Source organism: Piliocolobus tephrosceles, chromosome 20 (assembly GCF_002776525.5).
Source record: "Piliocolobus tephrosceles isolate RC106 chromosome 20, ASM277652v3, whole genome shotgun sequence".
Lineage (NCBI taxonomy): Eukaryota > Metazoa > Chordata > Mammalia > Primates > Cercopithecidae > Piliocolobus > Piliocolobus tephrosceles.
Window position 1 is genome coordinate 43,634,631 of NC_045453.1, and position 22,396 is coordinate 43,657,026.

Consider the following 22,396-nt stretch of genomic DNA (forward strand, 5'->3'; position numbering starts at 1 on the left):
GACCTTCTGAGATCCCAGCTCTGTGCCCTCAATTCAAATCAGAGGAATGAGATAGTCAGATTACACTTCATGAGCTTTGGATATAGAAAAGAGGGAACTGTTGTTGCCCTGGCGGGTGGGCCCATGCTGGAGACATGGTGAAAACTTGGTGTCATGGTACAGTAATGAAGGACTACACAGGATAAGAGTGTGGGAATGAGCTCAGCTCCAGCATGGAGACTAGTGCGGGCAACCAGGCAGTCCAGTGCACAGTATCCAAGCCTTCTAGTTGCTGAGGAGCTGTTCAGATCAATAGGTTACAGGATCAGGAGCCAACTTGTTTGGAAAGGCATGGTAGTAGCAGGAAAGGAATTAGGGCAGCCTAATTCCAAGAATGCTCTCACTTTGGCAGATAGCCAGAACCCATTTAAATGAGTGGGAGCTAAATGATGGGCCCAGCTGAGCTGCCTAAGAAATGGGGCGAGATGCTGCTGGGACAGGGCCTGAGGACTCTAAGCTAAAGTGGGCAAAGAGAAAGGATGGGTCTGGTGCACGGGCAAGAAGTCCTGTCCCTCAGACTGGGCTCAATGGCAGAAAGTCAGAAAAGCATAATGTAAAAATTACTGGAATACCCAGGGCTCACCCTCACACACATCAAATCCAATGTGACAGGACAAGCCAGAGCCTGAGCAAGAAGTGGGGTCTAGGCTGCTGATAAACTTCTTGCTACAATCATGAAGTTAAATGGACTTGGCCTACGCGGAAAGGGCACCAGAGGGTCCAGCTGCAAGGCCACTATTCAAGTAAAATGACCTAGAGAAGTATTTCCTGTCTTGAACTTGTTCCATAGCCATTGAGAGCAGTCTGCTTTTGTTTTGTGTTTAAAAGTGTTTGAACGCTTTTAGATTTTTGTCAGTCTTCCTAACGTGGACCCAGCAGAACATGGCCAATTGGGAACCTGTTTTGTTGTAGGTGTGCCCACTGCCTTGCCCCCCGCCCATCAGATCCCTTTGCTCGCTTCTGTCAAGAATGTGGCTCTCCTGTCCCACCCATATTTGGCTGTCGTCTCCCACCCCCGGAAGGAGCTCAGGTGAGCAGCAGAATTATCAAAAACATCTTTCATTGACTGATCTGATCTTTATTTGCAGTAGTAGCACAGTGCTTGGTACACATGAACCGCACATATAAATACTTGTTGAAGAATTACTGGCTGATTGAACTCTTACACGCTCCTACTTACGCATGGAAAAAACTTATTTGCAATGCTGTGTCTTTTGTGTGACCTGCCAGAAGCACAGGCTCAAAAAAGATTAGAATCTTATTGTTTTAATGAGGCATGCATGGATAAATAAATATTTCCTACTCATTTGATAGCTCTGCTCATATTCTGGGTATAATAAGGAAATATATTCTAGAAATAAATGAAGAGAAGTACCAATTACTTTGTGTCTCTATATATCTATATATCCATAAGATGCATCATTCTGTCCAAAGAATCTGTAGATTAATCTATGTATTGAAATGTAAAAGCTTTGGCTGGTTAAGGGTAGATAATAATTGATATTATCTCACTACTAATTTTGTAGATAGTTAAAAAACATACTTGGCTTGCTAAAAATTAAAACCTTCACCAAAATGTGTTAATCTTTTAAGCACTTGATGTTTTGGGGATTTTTTTTTTGGACTCGGAATAAAGGGATGAAAATGAAATAAAGAGATCTGTGATATTGAGTGAAAAATTACAATTTTTAAAAAGATAGTTACTAAGAAAAAGTTACTAATTGAGTGAGTTCCAAGTCCAGAGTTTTAGATTCGAGTTATGCCTCAAGCAAGGGGTCAGGTATTAAATGGCTGTTTTAATATTCTTCTAATATATTGCTCAAGATTTTTGTAGAAGTTAATTTAATTTACTTCAGTGATACATTTTAAACTCCTTAAAGATATTGCTAATATATAATGGCAGAATCTTAGGGAATAAGTGTGGGAGTCGATTTTAAATAAAAACAGACTCGAACACCAAATTGGGCCAGATTCATTGATATGTGTGCAGCTTGTAGAGATTCTGGACTAAATGTGTTAGTGAAACAAGACGATACAGAAAACAAAATATGAACAAGTGGCCATTGGTTTGATTTTTTCTCTGTTTATACTAATTGGCGTAATACCAAAATTATTTTCTACTTGCCTGGAAAGGGATTTTCACAACTAACTTCATTTTTACAGGGAGGAAAGGTTATCGGTGATTATAAATGTTTAACATTATAAACTTTAAAACACCTAGATTGTCCCCCCAATTATATTTCTATTAGTGCAACAATAGGCTATAATGTATAACAGCTTTGTAATTTAAACTAACAACCATTTATTGAGTACTTACTGTATCCTGCTCTGAGCTGCACTTCTAGGATTCAAAGGGGCAGGATCCTACTTAGACCCAAGACTCTCAGAGAGTCTCAGTAAAGATGCAGAGGTGTGTGCTTTCCCCTCTCTTTGCCCTTGCGATGTGAGCTAACCTGTAGGACATGCTGAACCCTGTGAATTTCAGTGTTGTCCGGTGGACGCTTCTCAGTGAGTTCCACTGGCACCCCAACCAGCTTCCCAGATAGTCTCTGGGGCATCCAAGTAGCAACTTTCCAGCAAGTTCCAGCAGCATCTCTGTATCTGACTTCCCAACATGTTCTGCCAGTTCCCTGGATGGGGAGTTCCTAATGAGTTTCACTGGATCCCAGCGGACAGCTCTTTCCCTCTGGGCTCTGATCTGTGTCACCTCAGTGAACTTTTCTGCCATCCAGTGGGTGACAACCACACTCAATTCAATGAAGTCTGATTTCGGCCTTGGGTATGGGGCAAAGTAAGTGCCTCTTCCAAATTTGTTCCTCCTTAGGCTGTCTGTCTCAGCCACAGAGGTAGGGGATCCTTCCTATGTTTGGAATTTCTGTATATGTAGAATCTGCTTTACCCATTAGTATTTAATCCCTGGCTACCAGTTAAAAATTATATGAATTTTTCCTGTTCAAATTACTTGTGGTTTCTATCTCCTGATTGGACTCTGATACAGAATTGGTACCAGGATTGGTCCCAGGAAATAAACCTGCAAATGGGATTTTGGAAGTGGTTTGATCTTGTCCTTTGCCTGGGAACAGTGCCGAGCTCCTTGCCAATGGGAAATGGGACACTGGTGATCCATAGCATGCGGGGGCATCACAGTTAATCAGGCTGTCACCTGTGGCTGATTGTGATGAAGTGCCAACTGAAGCAAGTGTCTTGAGTGGCCAAGTAGCTGCTTCACTTGACTCTATGGCGGTGACAATGACTACAAAAACTGTGGCGGAGGATGTATTCTCCTGACTCCATGGGAGCTTTCCAGAAAGAAAACGACAAGCTCAGGACCATTAAGTCATGGTGCAGGAATGAGAGAACTCCTATGACAGCCCAAAATAATATATTTCTTGTAGCTCTGGGGTTATATTGATGAAAATCAAACAAAAACTAGATTGTATATGTTGGGGACTTATAACGTCTGTTAAATTCACATGATCACCAGATTTCTTATGTGAAAGTTAGGCCATTAATTGGGAAAGGATGGGATCCTGAAGCTCAGAGATGGCAGGTGGGACCCAGATGAAACTGACAGTCTGGTACCCTTGTCACTCTGTGCCTCTTGGCTAATGGATGTAGTTTGCCCTTATGTCTGAGGATGCCCTTCTGTCTGAGGATACCAGCCTTCATTTGCTTGAAATGTTTGTGATAACCTCACCTGGGCAGATGGCTTGAAAGGGGATGTTTATTCTCCTCACAGGTGGTTGTGGGTGGTTTAAACCCATCACAACCACCTGTTGCATTCTAGGGACCCAACCCAGCATGCTACAGGAGGACAGGTGCACACTGTGATCCAGGAGGAAATAACTTACACACACAAAGAAGAGGAAGATTGTACTAATATATAGTGGCAGAGTCTTAGGGAATAAGTGTGGGACTAGATTTTAAATGAAGACAATATGACTTGAAATTGGTATAAATTCATTGTGCATACCTTATAGAGATTCTGGGTTTAATGTGTTAGGTAATGCAGCTGCGGTGGCTCTAACAGCTTGCCTGGTTGACTGCCTAAAGCTTGACCTCAGTAGTGGCCTGTGTTTAAGGAGATTGGGATACCAGAATTTTCCCAGGTATATTAGTTTGCTAAGGTTGCCACAGCAAAACCCCACAGACTGTGTGGCTTAAAGAACAGAAATTTATTTTCTCACGGTTCTGCAGGCTGGAAGTTTAAGATCAAGGTGCCAGCAGGTTTGGTTTCTGGTAAGGCCTCTCTCCTCCGCTTTCAGACAGCTGCCTTCCTGATGTGTCCTTACTTGGCCTTTCCTCTGGGCACACATCCCTGGTGTCTCTTCCTCTTCTCATAAAGACATCAGTCATATTGGATCAAAGTCCCACTGTAATGACCTCATTTAACCTTAATTACCTCCTTAAAGGACCTATCTCCAAATACAATCACATTGGGAGCTGGGGCTTCAATATAATGAATTCTGGGGGGCACAGTTTAGTCCTTAACACCCAGCATCATGTGGAGCAGGGAATACAGAGACTTAGGCAAATAGGAAAGTTGGAGTGGGGTTGATACATGTGTCCTGCATCCCTGACTCTTAGCTACGTTTCACAAGAAGGCCCAGAAGACACTTCCATCACTAAGATATCAAGGAATACATTAGTGAGAGGAGCAGCTGCCTCCTTAAAAAGTTCTGTGGCTGCTTTCCTTCGTAGGCCAGATATGATCATGGGGGATGCTGCTATTTGGATGGGCTCCCTGATCTCACTGGAGCTAGTGAGATCCCAGAGTGGCAGAAGTCAAGTGGCAGCACTTAACTGCCAAAGACAAGGATAGCAATTATGTTTCCACAAGAGGAATCTGACATGGTATTCCTAGGAATGATAGATGGGCAGCCTCCTAGTGTATCGCCTGGTCTATATAATTGAAAAATGCTAGGTCATGTAGCTAAAAACTGACTTGAGCCACTGCATTGGAGCAACCAAGTTTCTCACCCAATTTCCAGACATAAGTCAGTTCATAAATTCAGTCTCTTGATTGAAGGGGAGACTGGGTCTCCTTAGGGAAGGACCCTGGAGCTTTGCAAGTACATATCATAAGTCTTCCTTGAACATTTCTCCAAGGGGACTTGTTGCTTTCAATTGAGTGACTGTGCATTGGGGAAAAAGAAATGCCCAGATCTTTGAGGGATTTCTAGATATTGGCTCTAAATTCATGCTAATTCTTGGAGATTCAAAACACCACTGTGGTCCCCCAGTAAAGCTCGGACTTTAGGTTCTCAGGTGATAGATGGAGTCTTAACCTCAACTCTGACTTGTAGTTTTTGCTTCGTGTATTTTGGGGGTTTGTTGTTATGTCCATACTATGGATTGAATCTTTGTGCCTTGCCCAAAATTCATATGTTGAAATCCTGACCCCCAGGGTGATGGTGTTAGAAGGTTGGGTTTTTGGGAGGTAATTAGGTCGTGATGATGAACGCCTTATGAATGGGATTAGTGCCCTCATAAGAGAGGCCCAAAGGAGCTTGTTTGCCTTCCACCTTGTGAAGACACAGCTAGAAGGCACCATCTATGAAGCAGAGGGCAAGCCCTCACCTGATACTGAATTTGCTGGCACCTTGATCTTGGACTTCTCAGCCTCCAAAACTCTGATAAATAAATTTCTGTTGTTTACAAGCCACCCACTTTATGGTATTTTGTTACTGCAGCCTGAACAGACTAATACATTCATATACACTTACAATTGCTCTATCTTCCTGACTATTGACCTTCTTATCATCAAGAAATGTCTCTCTTTGTCTATGCTAATGTTTCTTGTCTTAAAGTCCTTTATTCTCTGATATTTATGTAGCTACTCTAACTCTTTTATGGTTACTATTTGCATTGTAAAGCCTTTTCTATACTTTTACTTTCGATCTATTTGTGTCTTTGAATTTAAGGTGTGTTTCTAGTAGACAGCATGTAACTGGGCCTTGCTTTTTTATGCATTCTGAGTAACCTTGCCTTTTGAATGTGATGTTTAGTCAATTTCTATTTAATATCATTACTCATGTGGTTAAATTTACATATGCCATTTTGCTTTTTGTATCATGTCTTTTTTGTTCCCTTTTCCCTCCTTTACTACTTTCTTTTGTGTTATTTCTTTCTTTCTTTTTTTTTTCTTTTGAGACGGAGTCTTGCTCTGTCGCCCAGGCTGGAGTGCAGTGGCATGATCTCAGCTCACTGCAAGCTCCGCCTCCCAGGTTCATGCCATTCTCCTGCCTCAGCCTCCCGAGTAGCTGGGACTAGAAGCACCAGCCACCACGCCCAGCCAATTTTTTTGTATTTTCAGTAGAGACGGGGTTTCACTGTGTTAGCCAGGATGGTCTCAATCTCCTGACCTCATGATCCACCTGCTTCGGCCTCCCAAAGTGCTGGGATTACAGGCATGAGCCACCATGCCCGACCTTTTGTGTTATTTCTTTTGTGTTGCTTTTAGTGTACCATTTTAATGCTTCTGTTGACTTTTTAATTATTTTTAAAGTTATCTTAAGCTCTACAAATTACAATATGGACCTCAGTTTATCACATTCTATTTTATTTAATTTTGATTTTTACTTTTTGTGGATACATAGTCGGTGTATATATTTATGGGTACATGAGATGTTTGATATAGGCATGTAATACATAATAACCACATCATGGAAGATGGGGTGTATCACAGTCCAGTTTAGAATAATTTAACTCAATTCTACTAAAATATAGAAATTTCACTCCTTTCCCCTTTCTTCCTTTCTTTCTTATTCTTTTCTTTTCTTTTGAGACAGAGTCTCCCTCTGTCATCTAGGCTGGAGTGAGTGCAGTGGCACAATCTCGGTTCACTGCAACCTCTGCCTCCTGGGTTCAAGTGATTCTCCTATCTCAGCCTCCTGAGTTGCTGGGATTACAGGTGTGCGCCACTATGCCCAGCTACTTTTTGTATTTTTCATAGAGATGGGGTTTCGCCATATTGGCCACGCTGGTCTTAAACTCCTGACCTCAAGTGATCCGCCTGCCTCAGCCTCCGAAAGTGCTGGGATTACAAGTGTGAGCCATCGCGCCTGGCCCCTTTCTTTCTTAACATTGCTTAAGTATCCTCTTCCTTTCTTTATCTTTTATGTAATAACCATAAATATTGCATCTATATTTGTTATGAACTGAAAAATGCAATGTTACATAATCTTATGTCATTTAAAGAAGATGAGATAAAAGGTGTATGGAGTCATTTATATCTGCCCTCATATTTATTGTATCTGGTCTCCTCACTTCTTCCTGGGAACTCAAGTGATCATCTTGTGTCATTTCCTTTCAGCCTGAAGAACTTCCTTCAGCTTTTCTTGTAAGGCATGTCTGCTAGCCGTTTCTCTCTGCTAGCTGTTTCTCTCTGCTAGCCATTTCTCTCTGCTAGCCGTTTCTCTCTGTCTTTGCGTACGTCAGAATGTTTATTTTGCCTTCATTTTTGAAGGATGGTTTGCTACAGATGTAATTCTGGTTTAGCAATTATTTTCTCTTTCAGCCCTTTGAATTTGTCATTCTACTGCCTTGTGCCCGCCATTGTTTTTGATGCATAGTTTTTTTCTCTTGCTACTTTCAGTATTTTCTCTGTCTTTGACCTTCAACAGTCTGATTATAATGTGTTTAGGTGTGGGTCTCTTTGTGTTTGTCTTTCTTGGGATTGATTGAGCTTATTGGATCAGCTGAGTATTGGTTTTCCTCCAATGTGGGAAATATTGGCCATTGTTTATTCCATTCTTTTTCTGTTCCTTTCTCTCTCTCCCTTATACCTATGTTGCTGTGCTTGATTTTGCCCCATAGGTTTTTGATGTTCTGCTTATTTTCTTCAGTCTTTTTTCTCTGTTCTTCAGATTAGATAATTTCTGTTGAGCTGTTTGTTCAAGTTCACTGATTCTTTCTTCTGTTTTCCAATCTGCTGTTGAGTCCCTCTGGCAATTTTTAAAATTTCAGTTATTTTACTTTTCAACCCCAGGCTTTGACTTAATTCTTTTTTAAAAAAAAAATAATAATTTCTGTCTCTCTATTGAGCTTCCCTACCAGTCAGATCATTGTCATCATACTTTAATTTTTATCAAGTGCAGTTTCCTTTAGTTCTTTGAAGATTTTTAAAAAATAGCTGTTTTGAAATCTTTGTCTACTAAATCCAGCATCTAAAGGCACTCAGAGATAATTTCTGTGGACTATTGACTATTTTTCCCCTGAGTGTAAGTCACTTTATTTTTTGCATGTCTCATAATTTTTTTCTTGACTACTTCAGGTAGTATATTCTAGCAACTCTGGATTCTGACTTTTTTCCCCGAGGGTTGCTGTTTTGTTTACTTGGATTAAATCTTTAATGTCTGTCTCCCCTGCAATGCATGGCCACTAGTGTCATGCTTTTTGTTTGTTTGTTTGTTTCTTTCTTTTTTTTTTCTTTTTTTGAGACGGAGTCTCGCTTTGTGGCCCTGGCTGGAGTGCAGTGGCCGGATCTCAGCTCACTGCAAGCTCTGCCTCCCAGGTTTATGCCATTCTCCTGCCTCAGCCTCCCGAGTAGCTGGGACTACAAGTGCCCGCCACCTTGCCCGGCTAGTTTTTTGTATTTTTTTTTTAGTAGAGATGGGGTTTCACCGTGTTAGCCAGGATGGTCTCGATCTCCTGACCTCGTGATCCGCCCTTCTGGGCCTCCCAAAGTGCTGGGATTACAGGCTTGAGCCACCACGCCTGGCCATTTGTTTGTTTCTTAATTAGAGAAGTAAAGAAACAAAAGAATGGCTACTCCATAGACAGAGCAACAGCTTTTTTTTTTTTTTCAATGGGATACATGTACAGAACCTGCAGGTTTGTTACATAGGTATACATGTGCCATGGTGGTTTGCTGCACCTATCAACCCATTGTCTAGGTTTTAAGCCCCATATGCATTAGATATTTGTCCTAATGCTCTTCCTCCTCTTGCCCCCCACCCCCGACAGACCCCAGTGTGTGATGTTCCCCTCTCTGTGTCCATGTGTTCTCATTGTTCAGCTCCCACTTATGAGTGAAAACATGCAGTGTTTGGTTTTCTGTTCCTGTGTTAGTTTGCTGAGAATGATGGCTTCCAGCTTCATCCATGCCCTGCAATGGACATGAACTCATTCTTTTTTTATGGCTGCATAGTATTCCATGGTGCATATGTGCCACATTTTCTTTATCCAGTGTATCATTGATGGGCATTTGGGTTGGCTCCAAGACTTTGCTATTGTAAATAGTAGAGCTGCAGCTTTTTTCTTTCTCTTATAGTTAAGCCTGATGTTACCTTTGGGTCAGCATATCTTAGTGTTCAATTGACCAGAGATTGTGCGTGAAGTAGTAGAGCAGCAGCTTTTTCTTTCTCTTATATTTAAGCCTGATGTTGCCTTTGGGTCAGATATCTTCGTGTTCAATTGGCCAGAGATTGTGCACAGGCAGCTCCATCCAGGAAGGCCTCCACTCCCTGCTGATGGATCTGTGTGCTGGATGGGTAACATTCAAACTTAAGGCTGTTTTCCAGCCCCAGCTTTTACTCTATGCTGAGCTCTCTTGCAGTTCTCTATGTGCAGTTCCCATCAGCCAGGGCTGTGCGGGTGGCTTGGGCCTACTCTGGTTTATACTGCTTATGTGCATATGGAGAGCTATCAAGCCCCTATCATTGAATTACATCCTGGAACTCCATGTTAAATCCTTGGCCAGTTTGCCAGTCAGTGCATTGATTACCCCAAACAGGCTCATTGTCTCAGACTAGGGCACCACTCGTCTTCCTTGTTTGCTTGCCACCAAAATCGTCACCTTAACAGTGCTCCAAATCAAGTAGTGATCCCTGCCCATCAGCAGCCACAAAACTCCTGGTTTTCACAGCCTGCCGTGCCCTGGTGGAGCTACCACACTGACAGAGTTGGGGGTAGGGTGGCAGTCCAGGCAACAACCACCCAGAGCTTAGTGTTCTTTTCTGCAGTTCATTTTCAGGAACTTCTCAGTTTGTTATGTGCCTTTCAATGACTTTCAGGGTGCTGAAGTGGTTGCTTTTTGACAGCATTGTCTGACTGTGTGATTGCTTTGTGTTTTTTTTTTTTTTTTTTTTTTGAGCAGGAGCCTCACTCTTGTCACCCAGGCTGGAGTGCAGTGACGTGATCTCGGCTCACTGCAACCTCTGCCTCCTGGCTTCAAGAGATTCTCTTGCCTCAGCTTCCCAAGTAGCTGGGATTATAGGCGCCCACCACTACGCCTGGCTACTTTTTGTATTTTTAGTAGAGCTGGGGTTTCACTGTGTTGGCCAGGCTGGTCTCGAACTCCTGACCTCAGATGATCCACCCTCCTCGGCCTCACAAAGTGTTGGGATTACAGGTGTGAGCCACTGCGCCCGGCCTGTGATTCCTTTTGGGGAAGAGTATTTATAGACTTATTCCATCATGCTACAAATTAATTTCCTATGGATATTTTTCTTTTTTTTTAACATCTCTCTTTTCTACACTGAACATGTTTTTACTCTTAATAGGAATAAAATAATAAGAAATGTAATTATTGTTATTTTACTTTCTATTATTTACTTTTTAATCGACACATAATAATTGTACATATTTATGGGGTACATAGTGTTATTTGATACAAATCATGTGTAGTGGTCAAATCAGAGTAATTGGCATATCCATCATAAAGGTAATTATTTAAAAATTGTTTTACAAAAGCAAATCAAACTTTACATTCTTCCACCAGGTACTAACCAAGGCTGACCTGCCTAGGTTTTGAGATCAGATGAGATTGGGAATGTTCAGGGTGGTATGGCCGTAGACAAACCTTACATTCTAAGATCTATTCATACCTTCAGTTTTTACATGCAAGATAAACCGGACCTTTTCCTTGTGCAGATGGGCTTATGTGCAGAATGCAGAAGCTTGGTGCCCATGAACACTCCCATCTGCGTGGTGTGTGAGGCCCCTCTTGCTCTACAGCTGCAGCCACAGGCAAGCCTCCACTTGAAGGTAATGAAGTGTGATTCTGTAAAAACGTGAATGAAATGCATAGTAATGTTTGAACAGGTGTATGTCCTTTTTCAGCTGGTGGGATGGGGTAACAATTTTTTTTTTTTTTTTTTGAGACAGAGTCTTGCTCTGTCACCCAGGCTGGAGTGCAGTAGCATGATCTCAGCTCACTGCAACCTCTGCCTCCTCAGTTCAAGTGATTCTCCTGCCTTAGCCTCCCGAGTACCTGGGATTATAGGCATGCACCACCACACCTGGCTAATTTTTATATTTTTAGTAGACACGGGGTTTCTTCATCTTGGCCAGGCTGGTCTCAAACTCCTGACTTCAGGTGATCCGCCCACCTCAGCCTCCCAAAGTGCTGGATTATAGGTATGAGCCACCGTGCCCGCCAGGATGGGGTAACAATTGATAAGCTAATATACATGAACAAAATCCATTCTCATTTTTGGTGAAGTATGCTGTCCAGGAGTTTAACTTGTCAATAGGATCTATAATGTTAAGAGAGATATGTAGGATTGTATTCCCTGAATAAGGATTTGGAGGGCAAATTGCACTACAGCTAATGTAGACAATTTTTTACTTCATATATTTATTTATTTTTATTTATTTATTTATTTATTTATTTTGAGACGGAGTCTTGCTCTGTCGCCCAGGCTGGAGTGCAGTGGCGCGATCTCAGCTCACTGCAAGCTCCGCCTCCTGGGCCCACGCCATTCTCCTGCCTCAGCCTCCTGAGTAGCTGGGACCACAGGCGCCCACCACTGCGCCTGGCTAATTTTTTGTATTTTTAGTAGAGACAGGGTTTCACCGTGTTAGCCAGGATGGTCTCGATCTCCTGACCTTGTGATCCGCCCGCCTAGGCCTCCCAAAGTACTGGGATTATAGGCGTGAGCCACCGCACCCAGCTACTTCATATATTTAAACTCCAACATTGCAATTAGTATTGATTTATAATTTTGTCCTTAAAGTGACTTCAGACTTTTGTTTGCTTTATTTGATTATAGGTTCTTATTATGGAGAAAAAGAATGACTAGAACTAGTCACGTGGAAGAAAAAGTTATGTATCATCACTTACATCCAAAAAACTTTGCTAGAAAAATGATATCATACTGTGAAAAATTTTTTCATGTAATCATTAAACATACAACTAAACCTTTTCTCCATCCTTCAATTTACAGTCCCATTTACCTCCTCTTTAATCCCAAGTAAAGGTCACTAGAGGATAAAATAGATTTAATAGAGGGAATTTGGGGGATTAAAAAACCAAGAATTTTTAGCAAAGAGGAAATGCATGGCGTTATGTACAGGCCATCACAGTCCTAAAATGGCCTGTGGGTTGTATATGGGCAAAATGTATTCAGAGAAAAGATAAGTCCACTTTTTCTTCCACCTTCAGGCTCCCTTTAGCATGAAGAGTTCACAAGTGTCCAAGACTGTGTGAGCCTTCAGAAATGAGATTTTTGAAAAACTGGCCAGGCCAAAGTCAGGTAGAGGAAAATTTACCAATCTTTTTGTTCAATGACTATTTTCAATCTTAAGATGCTTTAAGATGCTGCAGGAAGCCACTACACAGCCCTAGAAGTCTGTCTCCAGACTTCTTATATATGGGAGAGAGAAATCTATTTTTCTCTTGTTTATTTAAGCCTGTGTTATTTTGGGTGTTCTGTCAATCACAGCGAATCTATTCTTATTAATACATTTATTTGGGATGTTTGAAGAGAATATCACTGCAAACTCTTTGGACTATTCAGAACAGGAAGAATAGGGGTAAGTGTTAGTTGTGACCCAAACTCAATATATATAATATCATCTTCAGTATTTGAAATCTAGAGTTCTTCCCATTTTATGGGAAGGCGGAGAGGCACAAAGGTACATGTAAGTAATTTTTCCCTTCAATTTGTTGTAAATCCTATACTGAGAATAAACACAGGACTTCTGCAGTGATAGGTAACATTAAATCCAGGAACGGCCTCTTTCTTGCAGAGAGATTTTTATAACCTATAATAAGTTATAATAGGAATAATTTTATAACTTATTTCTACTCCATAGGTGGGCCAAAGTTAGAACATATAATGAGGAAATCAATAATAAATTCAAAGATGAGATTTAGAAAATGTGCCTCAAAACTTTGCAAGGAGTTTGGTTTTGCTGGGCTGCAACAATGCTGGGGTGCTGTGGGTTATGGGAGATGGCACCTCCTCTACCAGACTTGGTAGCTCAGATTTCTCCTTGTGGGCCCTGAAGGTTGAAAGTGGGGACAGGTTTTAACCAGACTTGATTTGTAGAGAGACTTTCATCACTGTAACCTCTGATCCTGGAGAGAAGTGTGTGACTTTTTACGCCAATCACTATTACTGCGTCTACTCTCAGAAGGACATCTGTTTGGAAACCCCGGCCTGACAATCTTCATTCCAGTGCCTCTCCCAGATGTCATAAAGGTGACAGGTTTTGAGATAACATTCTCACCCAGACAGCCACCTCTGAAGTTAGTGGGAATACTCATGTGAACTGCTCAGGGAAGCCAGCAAGCCTTACCTCCCGGCAGGCGGCAGCATGCCATTGACAGCTCCCGTCCCCTTTCTCTAGCTCACTCCACTGAGCACAAAAACACGATCGGCGCTCTTCCTTCTATGATGAAGACAGATTCCATGGCAGTTGCAGTCTTGTCTTGTGTGCATTTAAGGCACTGTCAATGCTGAAGAATTTTGCTCTATCAGATTTTTTTTTTTTTCTGCCAGGATTAGAACATACAGTAGCAGAAGTTTCTGTATTTGACCTCTGGCAAAGACACCTATTTCAGAATAAGAGAGGATTTTACAACTTACTTCTTTAAAATAATTAATACCTAATTTTTGGTAACAAATAATCCAAAGATACACCAAAAAGTGTATAATTTCTTCACTCTACCTCCATTTCTATTTCTCTGAAATAACCAGCGTTAGCAGCGTAGTGTCCTTTTATGTATTTTTCTAGATTCACAGAAACATGTTTATGTATACATTTAGATTTGGTTTGGTTTGGTTTCTTAAACAAAATGAAATCATGTTATATACTTTTCCTCGCAACTTATTTATTTCACTTAACAAATGCATCTATTGGCCATTTTATTTTTTTATTTTTATTATTAATTTTTTTTGAGACAAGGTCTCACTCTGTCGTCTAGGCTGGAGTGCAGTGGCATGATCATGGCTCGTTGCGGCCTGACCTCCTGGGATCAAGTGATCCTCTTACCTCAGGCCCCCAAGTAGCTGGGACCACAGGCATATGCCACCACGCCAGGCTAATTTTTCTATTTTTTGTAGAGATGGGGTTTCGCCTTGTTGCCCAGGCTGGTCTGGAACTCCTGGGCTCACATGATCCTCCCACCTTGGCCTCCCAAGGTTCTGGGATTACAGGCATGAGCCACCGCACCTGGCCTCCATGGGCCGTTTTCTAAAGTTGAGGCTAATTTTAGCATCCCTGTTCACCAGAAGATGTTAACTCAAGGCATTTATCAAGAAGAGCTACTACAGTTTCCTTTGGGATTTTATGAGCAACATGCAATGTACCTCCAGGACTTCAGTCATGTTTGTGGTTCTTAGAATTTGTGAGGCTTAGGTCTGGGATCATCCTGAAAAGATCTGATGATTCCCGTGCCTGAGGCACAGGTGCCTTCAGTGAGTGCCAGCCTCTCACACTGTGATTTGGGGTTAAGGCCAGTGTAACCACAGCTCCACATCAAGCAGAACTTTAGCGTAGTCAGTTTTGAGATTAGGTTTGCAATGACCTACTAGTTTGTTTTCAATATTCTTCCTTTTTAATTGTATCAATTAAAGCTTACCACTTGGGAGTCTGAAAATTTTTCTCCTCTTCCAACTACTTTAAAAGGAAAAGTTTTATTCCAGTGACTAAGTGGCTCTATTAAATAGCTTAGAATCCTTCAACTAGACAGTATGTTGCAAAGTCTGTGGATGAAATGGCAAATGAGGATATTGACTTTTTAAAAGTTCTCATCATAGGTGTTTGCCATCTCCATTAAGGCCATCTGATGGTGGCCTCAATTCCAAATCACCTCCACAGACATCTGTGAATTTATGAGTGTAGTGGATTGTGATATAAAATGATTTCTAACTGTGGGTCGTGGTCACTGCTCTAGAAAGAAGTGAGCCATGGTACGGTGTCAAAAGTCTCCACAAAAATAAAAAACAACAACAACAACAACAAAAACCCAACACATAGAAAAACCCATCAACCAAGTAAACTATGTTTAAAAAGACCTGATGCAGTAAGGTAGACCATCACTTAGACAAGTTCGTAGTAGTATCTCAGAAGAGGGAAGGCAGGACAAGGTATTTAAAGGGAGTTAGTGCTGGACCCTAATGTAAACCATGGGCTGTGGGTGATAATGATGTGTCAATGATGTTCATTGATTGTGACAAATGTACCACTTGGGTATGGGATGTCCATAGTGTGGGGGAGACCGTGTCTCTGGGATGGGACAGGGTATACGAGAATCTTCTGTAATTTCCACTCAATTTTGCTGTGAACATTAAACTGCTCTAAAAATAAAGTTTAAAGTTTATTAATTAAAATTTAAAAAAACAGAGTTTTGCAAGGCAGGGCGGGGATTGGGCAGAGTATGCACTGGGCCAAGTTATGAGAAGCAGTTTTGGATTATGAGCCCTGCAAGGTGAGGTCTTGAAGGAAGCTGTTGGACTTGAGAAGTAAGCAGTTTTAGTTGTTCTCCAGTTTTCTCTTCCTAGAGGAAGTATTTTCTGCAGCACACAGCAAGATTACTTTTATTTGATCTCAGTGTTTTTTAACATGGAGACAGGAAATTTGTCTCATTTCTCAATGGGTTTCATCAGATCTTTTCTGAGACAACATCTTCAGGAAAGTCACAGCACTAAATCTCATAGATAAATGCTGGCCAATTGCTGATTATGCTGTGGCGACTTTAAGTAACTTTGAAGAATGTTGGCCCCCAGGGAGTGTCAGGAACCATTGAGAGCAAGACTGTGATTCTCTGCCATTTCAAATAGCAGTCAGTTGGCCTCTGCCCTTTAGGAGTCGTTTAGATCTGTGGTGCGTTGGCTCAGTTCCTAGGAAAACTTTGGAATCTTCCACTAACATGGAGTTAACCAGACTTTGAAAGGCTGGGACTCAATAGAGCTACCTGGTGGTATTGGAAATAAAACCCATGGAGTTGAGCTTTCTTTTTCTTGATCATCCACTTTACCTGTGCCAGCTTCTGAACACACTGTTGGATATACTAGTTTGGGGACACCTAGGGACCACAGTGCTGGACTAGAAAGGAACACTTGAGCACCACTGGTCATTGACAATGGAAAAAGATTGTATCCTGAGAGAATAGAGTGGTCAGTAACGTGTTAGAAAACCTCTGAGAGCTGAGCTGTAGACTATTTTTACCATCATTTCTTTGTCTTTTGTTCTTCTCTGCGTTGCAACTTAACCCCAAGGTCCTGTCTTAGAAAGCTGTACTTACGGCCAGGCACGGTGGCTCACGCCTGTAATCCCAGCGCTTTGGGAGGCTGAGGTGGGCAGATCACGAGGTCAGGAGTTCGAGAACAGCCTGACCAATATGGTGAAACCTCGTCTCTACTAAAAATACAAAAATTAGCCAGGCGTGGTGGCACACACCTGTAGTCCCAGCTACTCGGGAGGCTGAGGCAGAAGAATCACTTGAACCTGGGAGGTAGAGGTTGCAGTGAGCTGAGATTATGCCACTGCTCACCAGCCTGGGCGACAGAGTGAGACTCTGTCTCAAAAAAAAAAAAAAAAAAGGAAGTCGTACTTATCACTCTCTTTCTTTGGCAGTCTTTTCACTTCTTCCATCTCTAAGTAAAAACTACAGAGCAAACCTAAATTCATATTTAACATGAAGTCCCAGAGGGTAAACCTCAGTCCAAGAACCAGATTACTTATAAATGCACAGATGAATCCCTTGCTGGTCTAGGGTCTTTCTGTTTACTGTTGAAGCCATGAAATGGAACATCTATTCAGTGTCACAGTTTTCACACTAGAGAAACATACACACACACACACACACCCAACCTTACACATAACCAGTGCAGAATTTCCAGCTTACCTTTTGAAGACCAAATGAATACTCTTTTCAGTGTGTTTGTTTGTTTGTGGTTTTATTTCTTTTAAAACTATATTCAGGCTGGGCATGGTGGTTCACACCTGTAATTCCAGCACTTTAGGGGGCTGAAGTGGGAAGATCACTTGAGGCCAGGAGCTGGACGCCAGACTGGGCAATACAGTCAGATCCCATCTCTACAAAAACAAATGAAAGAAAGCAAAAAAAAAAAAAAAAAAAACCCTACAGATATTTGTCTGACACTATTTACAGTAACTCCTAAACCAATCCAATATTCAGGGCCTGGGTGCAATAATAGGGCCTGCAGGTCAATGACTGACAGAAAAGACTGCTTGATGATTTCTTTGCACAGTTGTTTGCTCAGAGGAACATGTATTTCTTATTTTTTGTTGTTAAGGAGAAGGTAATTTGCCGGGCCTGTGGCACAGGAAATCCTGCTCACCTGAGATACTGTGTCACCTGTGAGGGGGCCCTGCCTTCATCACAAGAGGTAGGTTGATTGCATGTGCCAATCCTATATTTAGTGGCTACTATGTCAATGTTAATGATAATAGAGAAACAGAATCTGCCAAGGGGGTTGGGGAGAGAGACCAAAAAAGCTTCTCATGGTAAACTGAAAGCAAGATTTCCATATGTGGGGAGAACTTTATATCAACACAAAATTATTTTCAAAGTCTTAACTTCAAGAGGATTGAGTGAAATCAATAATTTTGTATGATTTTGTTTAATAACTTTGCATGGGAGGCTGGCATTAGCCTGTGGGGAAGTGAACTCATTCACATTTCATTACAGACAAGTATGTCTTTGTCATCCCCTCCACCTTCCAACACCCCATAGTCCATTGTCTTCGTAGACTCTCTACGCACACTGCTTTTTGAAATAGAGAACATTGTAGCCACCTATTTCTTGAGTTTCCTGCCAGCCTATTTTGAATGCTGGAGTGAAGGAATAGGAGTATATGCACTTTAAATACAGTGATGATCTATTTTATGTTTATAAAATGTTTCTGATGAAAATTAAAATTACTTCCAGGTGACTCTTGCTTTGTGCCAGGAAGAAGCTGGCATTTACTAGCCAACTTAGAAGAAAAAACTTGCTTCTTCTGGGTTGCTGTGTATGTTTTTGATTGTTTGTAGGGTTTGTTCTCATCTCAGAGAGATTCCTCATGAAACTGGACAATGTGGTTAGTTGGTCTACAGCAGCGGTCCCCAACCTTTTTGGCATCAGGGACTGGTTTTGTAGAAGACAGTCTTTCCATGGACCTGGTTGGGGGATGGATTCAGTATGAAACTGCTCCTCCTCAGATCATCAGTCATGAGTTAGATTCTCATAACCTAGATCAGTCACGTGCACGGTTCACATTTGGGTTCACGCTCCTGTGAGAATCGAATGCTGCCGCTGATCTGATAGGAGGTGGAGCACTCACCTCCTGCTCTGCAGCCCAGTTCCTAACAAGCCATGGATCCATACAGGTCCATGGCCCGGGGATTGGGGACCCCTGGTCTGCCTGATTAGTATCAAACGGGTGTGTACTAGTTTCCTAAGCACCATCAACTAGGTGGCTAACAACGACAGAAATCTATTGTCTTACAGCTCTGGAGGCTAGAAGTCTAAAGTCAAGGTGTTGCAGGGCCACACTCCTTCTGAAGGTTCTGGGGAACGAACTGTTCCATCTCCTCCCCCAGATTCTGATATGCTCAAGCTTCCCTTGGCTTCTAGATGCAGCACTCCAGTCTCTGCCTTTGCCATCCCGTGGAGCTCTCCCTCTGTGTCTGCCTGTGTGTGTATGCCACTGTGTCCAGGTTTCCCTTTTTCATAAGGACACCAGTCACACTGGATTAGGGCATACCCTAATGACCATATTTTAACTTGATTACTTCTGTACAGACCTTTTTCCAAGTAAGGTCTCATTTTGAGGTACTGGGAGTTAGGACTTCAACTTATCTTTTTCTGGGCAGACAGAATTTGACCTATAACAGTGGACTTGGACAAGATACCTTTTTTTTCTTTTGAGATGGAGTCTCGCTCTGTCACCCAGGCTGGAGTGCAGTGGTGCAGTCTCAGCTCACTGCAACGTCTGCCTCCTGGGTTCAAGTGATTCTCCTGCCGCAGCCTCCTGAGTAGCTGGGATTACAGGTGCATGCCACCACGCCTGGCTAATTTTTGTATTTTTAGTAGAGACGGGGTTTCACCATGTTGGCCAGGCTGGTCTCAAACACGTGACCTCGTGATCCACCCACCTCGGCCCCGCAAAGTGCTGGGAATTACAGGCTTGAGTCACTGTGCCCTCTGACAAGATACCTTTTAATGTCGTCTAATCACAGACAGTCTAAGAGTAGTTGATTTGAAGGAACTTCTTTTGTTTCCAGCTTTATTGAGGTATAATGTATATGCAATAAAATTCACCTATTTTAATTGTACAGTTTGATTGATTTTGGTAATTATATATAGCCATTTTAACCACCACCACAATGAAGATATTTAAGTTTCATTTACCCTAAAAAGTTTTCTCATTCTTCTTTCTAGTTGAGCCACTTCCGTGGTCACCAGACCCAAAAAATACAGATCTGTTTTGACACTATGATTTTGTCTTTTATGGAAGTATGTAGTTTTTTGTGAGTACTTCATTTCCTTCACTTAACAGAATGTTTTTGAGGTTCGTTCATGTTGTTGCATGTATTAATTTTTTTTTCATTTTGATTGTTGAGTAGTATTCCTCAGTATGGATATACTGGTTGATTTATCCACAGGTACTCATGCTGTTTCCAGTGCTGGCACATTATGAATAATGCTGCATTACATGCAAATCTCTGTGTGGGCCTAGTTTTCATTTTCCTTAGGTAAATACCTAGGAGTAGGATTGCTGGGTCCTATTTAAGCGCATGTTTAATTTTATAAGGTACTGCCCTATATGAAACTGGATCCTTCATATATTGCTGGTAGGAACACAAGTGGTATACCTTCATATATAGCTGGCATATCACTTGTGTTTCTACTAGCAATATATAAAGGTTCCAGTTTCTCTACATCATCTCCAACACTTACTATCACCTGTCTTCTATTTTTTCTCCTTCATTCCTTCCTTCCTCCCTCCCTCCCTTTCTTTTTTTTTGTCATTGTTGAGACAGAGTCTTACTGTTGCCCAGGCTGGAGTGCAGTGGCACAATCTTGGGTTACTGCAACCTCCACCTTCCGGGTTCAAGCCATTCTCCTGCCTCAGCCTCCCAAGAAGCTGGGACTACAGGCGCCTGCCACCATGCCTGGCTAACTTTTTTGTTGTATTTTTAGTAGAGATGGGGTTTCACCATATTGGCCAGGCTGGTTTCAAACTCCTGACCTCAGGCGATCTGCCCACCTCGGCCTCCCAAAGTGCTGGGATTACAGGTGCCCAGCCGGCGCCTGGCTGGTATCACCAATCATTTTAATCATGATATTCCCTTTTTACCATTTTAATGTATGTAGGATCTGTAGTGATATTATTTCCCTCTTTCATGCCTGATACTTATAATATGTGTGTTCTTTCTTTATTATTCCCTCTCTCTCTGTCTGGCTTGTAAATTTTATTGATCTTTTCAAAGAACTAGCTTCTGGTTCATTCATTTGCTCTAGTTTTTTGAATCCTATTTTTTAAAAAATTTTGCTCTTTATTATTTTATTATTTTTTCTTTGGGTTTAATCTGATTTTCTTTTTCTAATTTTTAAGGTGAGAACTCAAATTATTAATTTCAAATTTTTCTTATTTTCTAGCACAAACTATAAATTTCTAAGAACTTATTTAGCAGCATCCCTATGTATTTTCATTATAATTCAGTTTAAAATGTTTTCTCATTTATCAATGATTTCTTTTTTGACCTATGACTTATTTATTTAATTCCAAAACATATGAGCTTTCTCTTGTTTATCTTACTCTTATTGAGGTCAAATTTAATTCCATTAATGGTCAGAGAGCACAGTCTGTATAATTTCAGTTATTTTAAATTAATGAGGTTTATTTTATGGCCCAGCATCTAACTTGGAAAACATACCAGGTGCATTTGAAAAGAATGTGTGAGTGGAGTATTCTATAAATATCAAATCAATGTGGAGTGTTGCACAGATATTACATATATTTGCTTATTTTTGTCTAGTTTTTCTAGCAAATAATGAAAAAGGGGTATTGGAAAGCTCCAACTATAGGAGGTGAAAGACTTGTATATTAAAAACTAAAAAACATTGATGGAGGGAATTGAAGAAGACACAAATACAGTCATGCATCACTTAATGACAGGGAAACATTCTGAGAAATGCATTGTTAAGTTGTTTCATTGTTGTGTGAACATCGTGGCATGTACAGTATTTCACAAGCCTAGATGGTGTAGCCTACTGCATACGTAGGCTATCTGATATACCCTATTGCTCCTAGGTTGCAAACTTTACTCAATACTCTAGGCAATTGTAATACAAATCACAAGGTGTTAGAGGTTTTTGGCTTCTATAAAATGTGATGGGGCCCGCTGTCATATGTGCAGTTTTTCGTTGACCAAAATGTCATTATGTGGTGCGTGACTGTAAATGGAAAGATATCCCATGTTCATGGACTGGATGAATTAATATTGTTAAAATGTCCATACTACCTAAAGAGATTTACAGATTGAATGCAATCTCTATCAAAATTTTGCTGACATTTTTCACAGAAATAGAAAAAAATCTTAAAATTTGTTTGGAACCACAAAAGACCCTGAATAGCCAAAGCAATTTTGAGGGGAAAAAAGAAAAAAAAAAGAACAAAACCAGAGATCTCACACTTCCTGAGCTACTATAAAGCTATACAGGCTGAGTATCTCTTATCTGAAATGGCTGGGACCAGAAGTATTTGGATTTTAGGTTTTCTGGACTTTGAAATATTTGTGTATCTATAATGAGATATCTTGTTGATGGGACCCAAGTCTAAACATGAAATTCTTTGTTTCTTATACACATTATACAAATGGCCTGAAGATAATTTTCTATAATATTTTAAATAATATTGTGCATGAAACAAAGTTTTGACTGCATTTCAACTGTGACCCATCACATAGGTCAGTTTGGGTTTAGGAGTATTTTAGATTTTAGATTTTCAGATTGGAGATGTTTAGCATATAGTAATCAAAACAGACATGTAGACCAATGGACCAGAATAGAGAGCCCAGAAATAAATTCATGTAGCTACCATCAATTGATTTTTCAACTAAGGTGCCAAGAACACACAATGGGAGAAGGATAGTCTCTTCAGTAAGTGGTGTT

The 22,396-nt window shown here is 41.1% G+C and overlaps 1 protein-coding gene across 1 annotated transcript in view; it reads left to right on the plus strand.

Moving 5' to 3' along the window:
• Positions 1-22,396, plus strand: part of DZANK1 (double zinc ribbon and ankyrin repeat domains 1) — an 88,984-nt gene that overhangs the window by 28,117 nt on the left and 38,471 nt on the right. Inside the window, exons 7-9 of the mRNA XM_023217785.2 lie at positions 952-1,069; positions 10,915-11,028; positions 17,532-17,624. Of these exons, the coding sequence (XP_023073553.1) occupies positions 952-1,069; positions 10,915-11,028; positions 17,532-17,624 (325 nt within the window). The remainder of the gene's footprint in view (positions 1-951; positions 1,070-10,914; positions 11,029-17,531; positions 17,625-22,396) is intronic.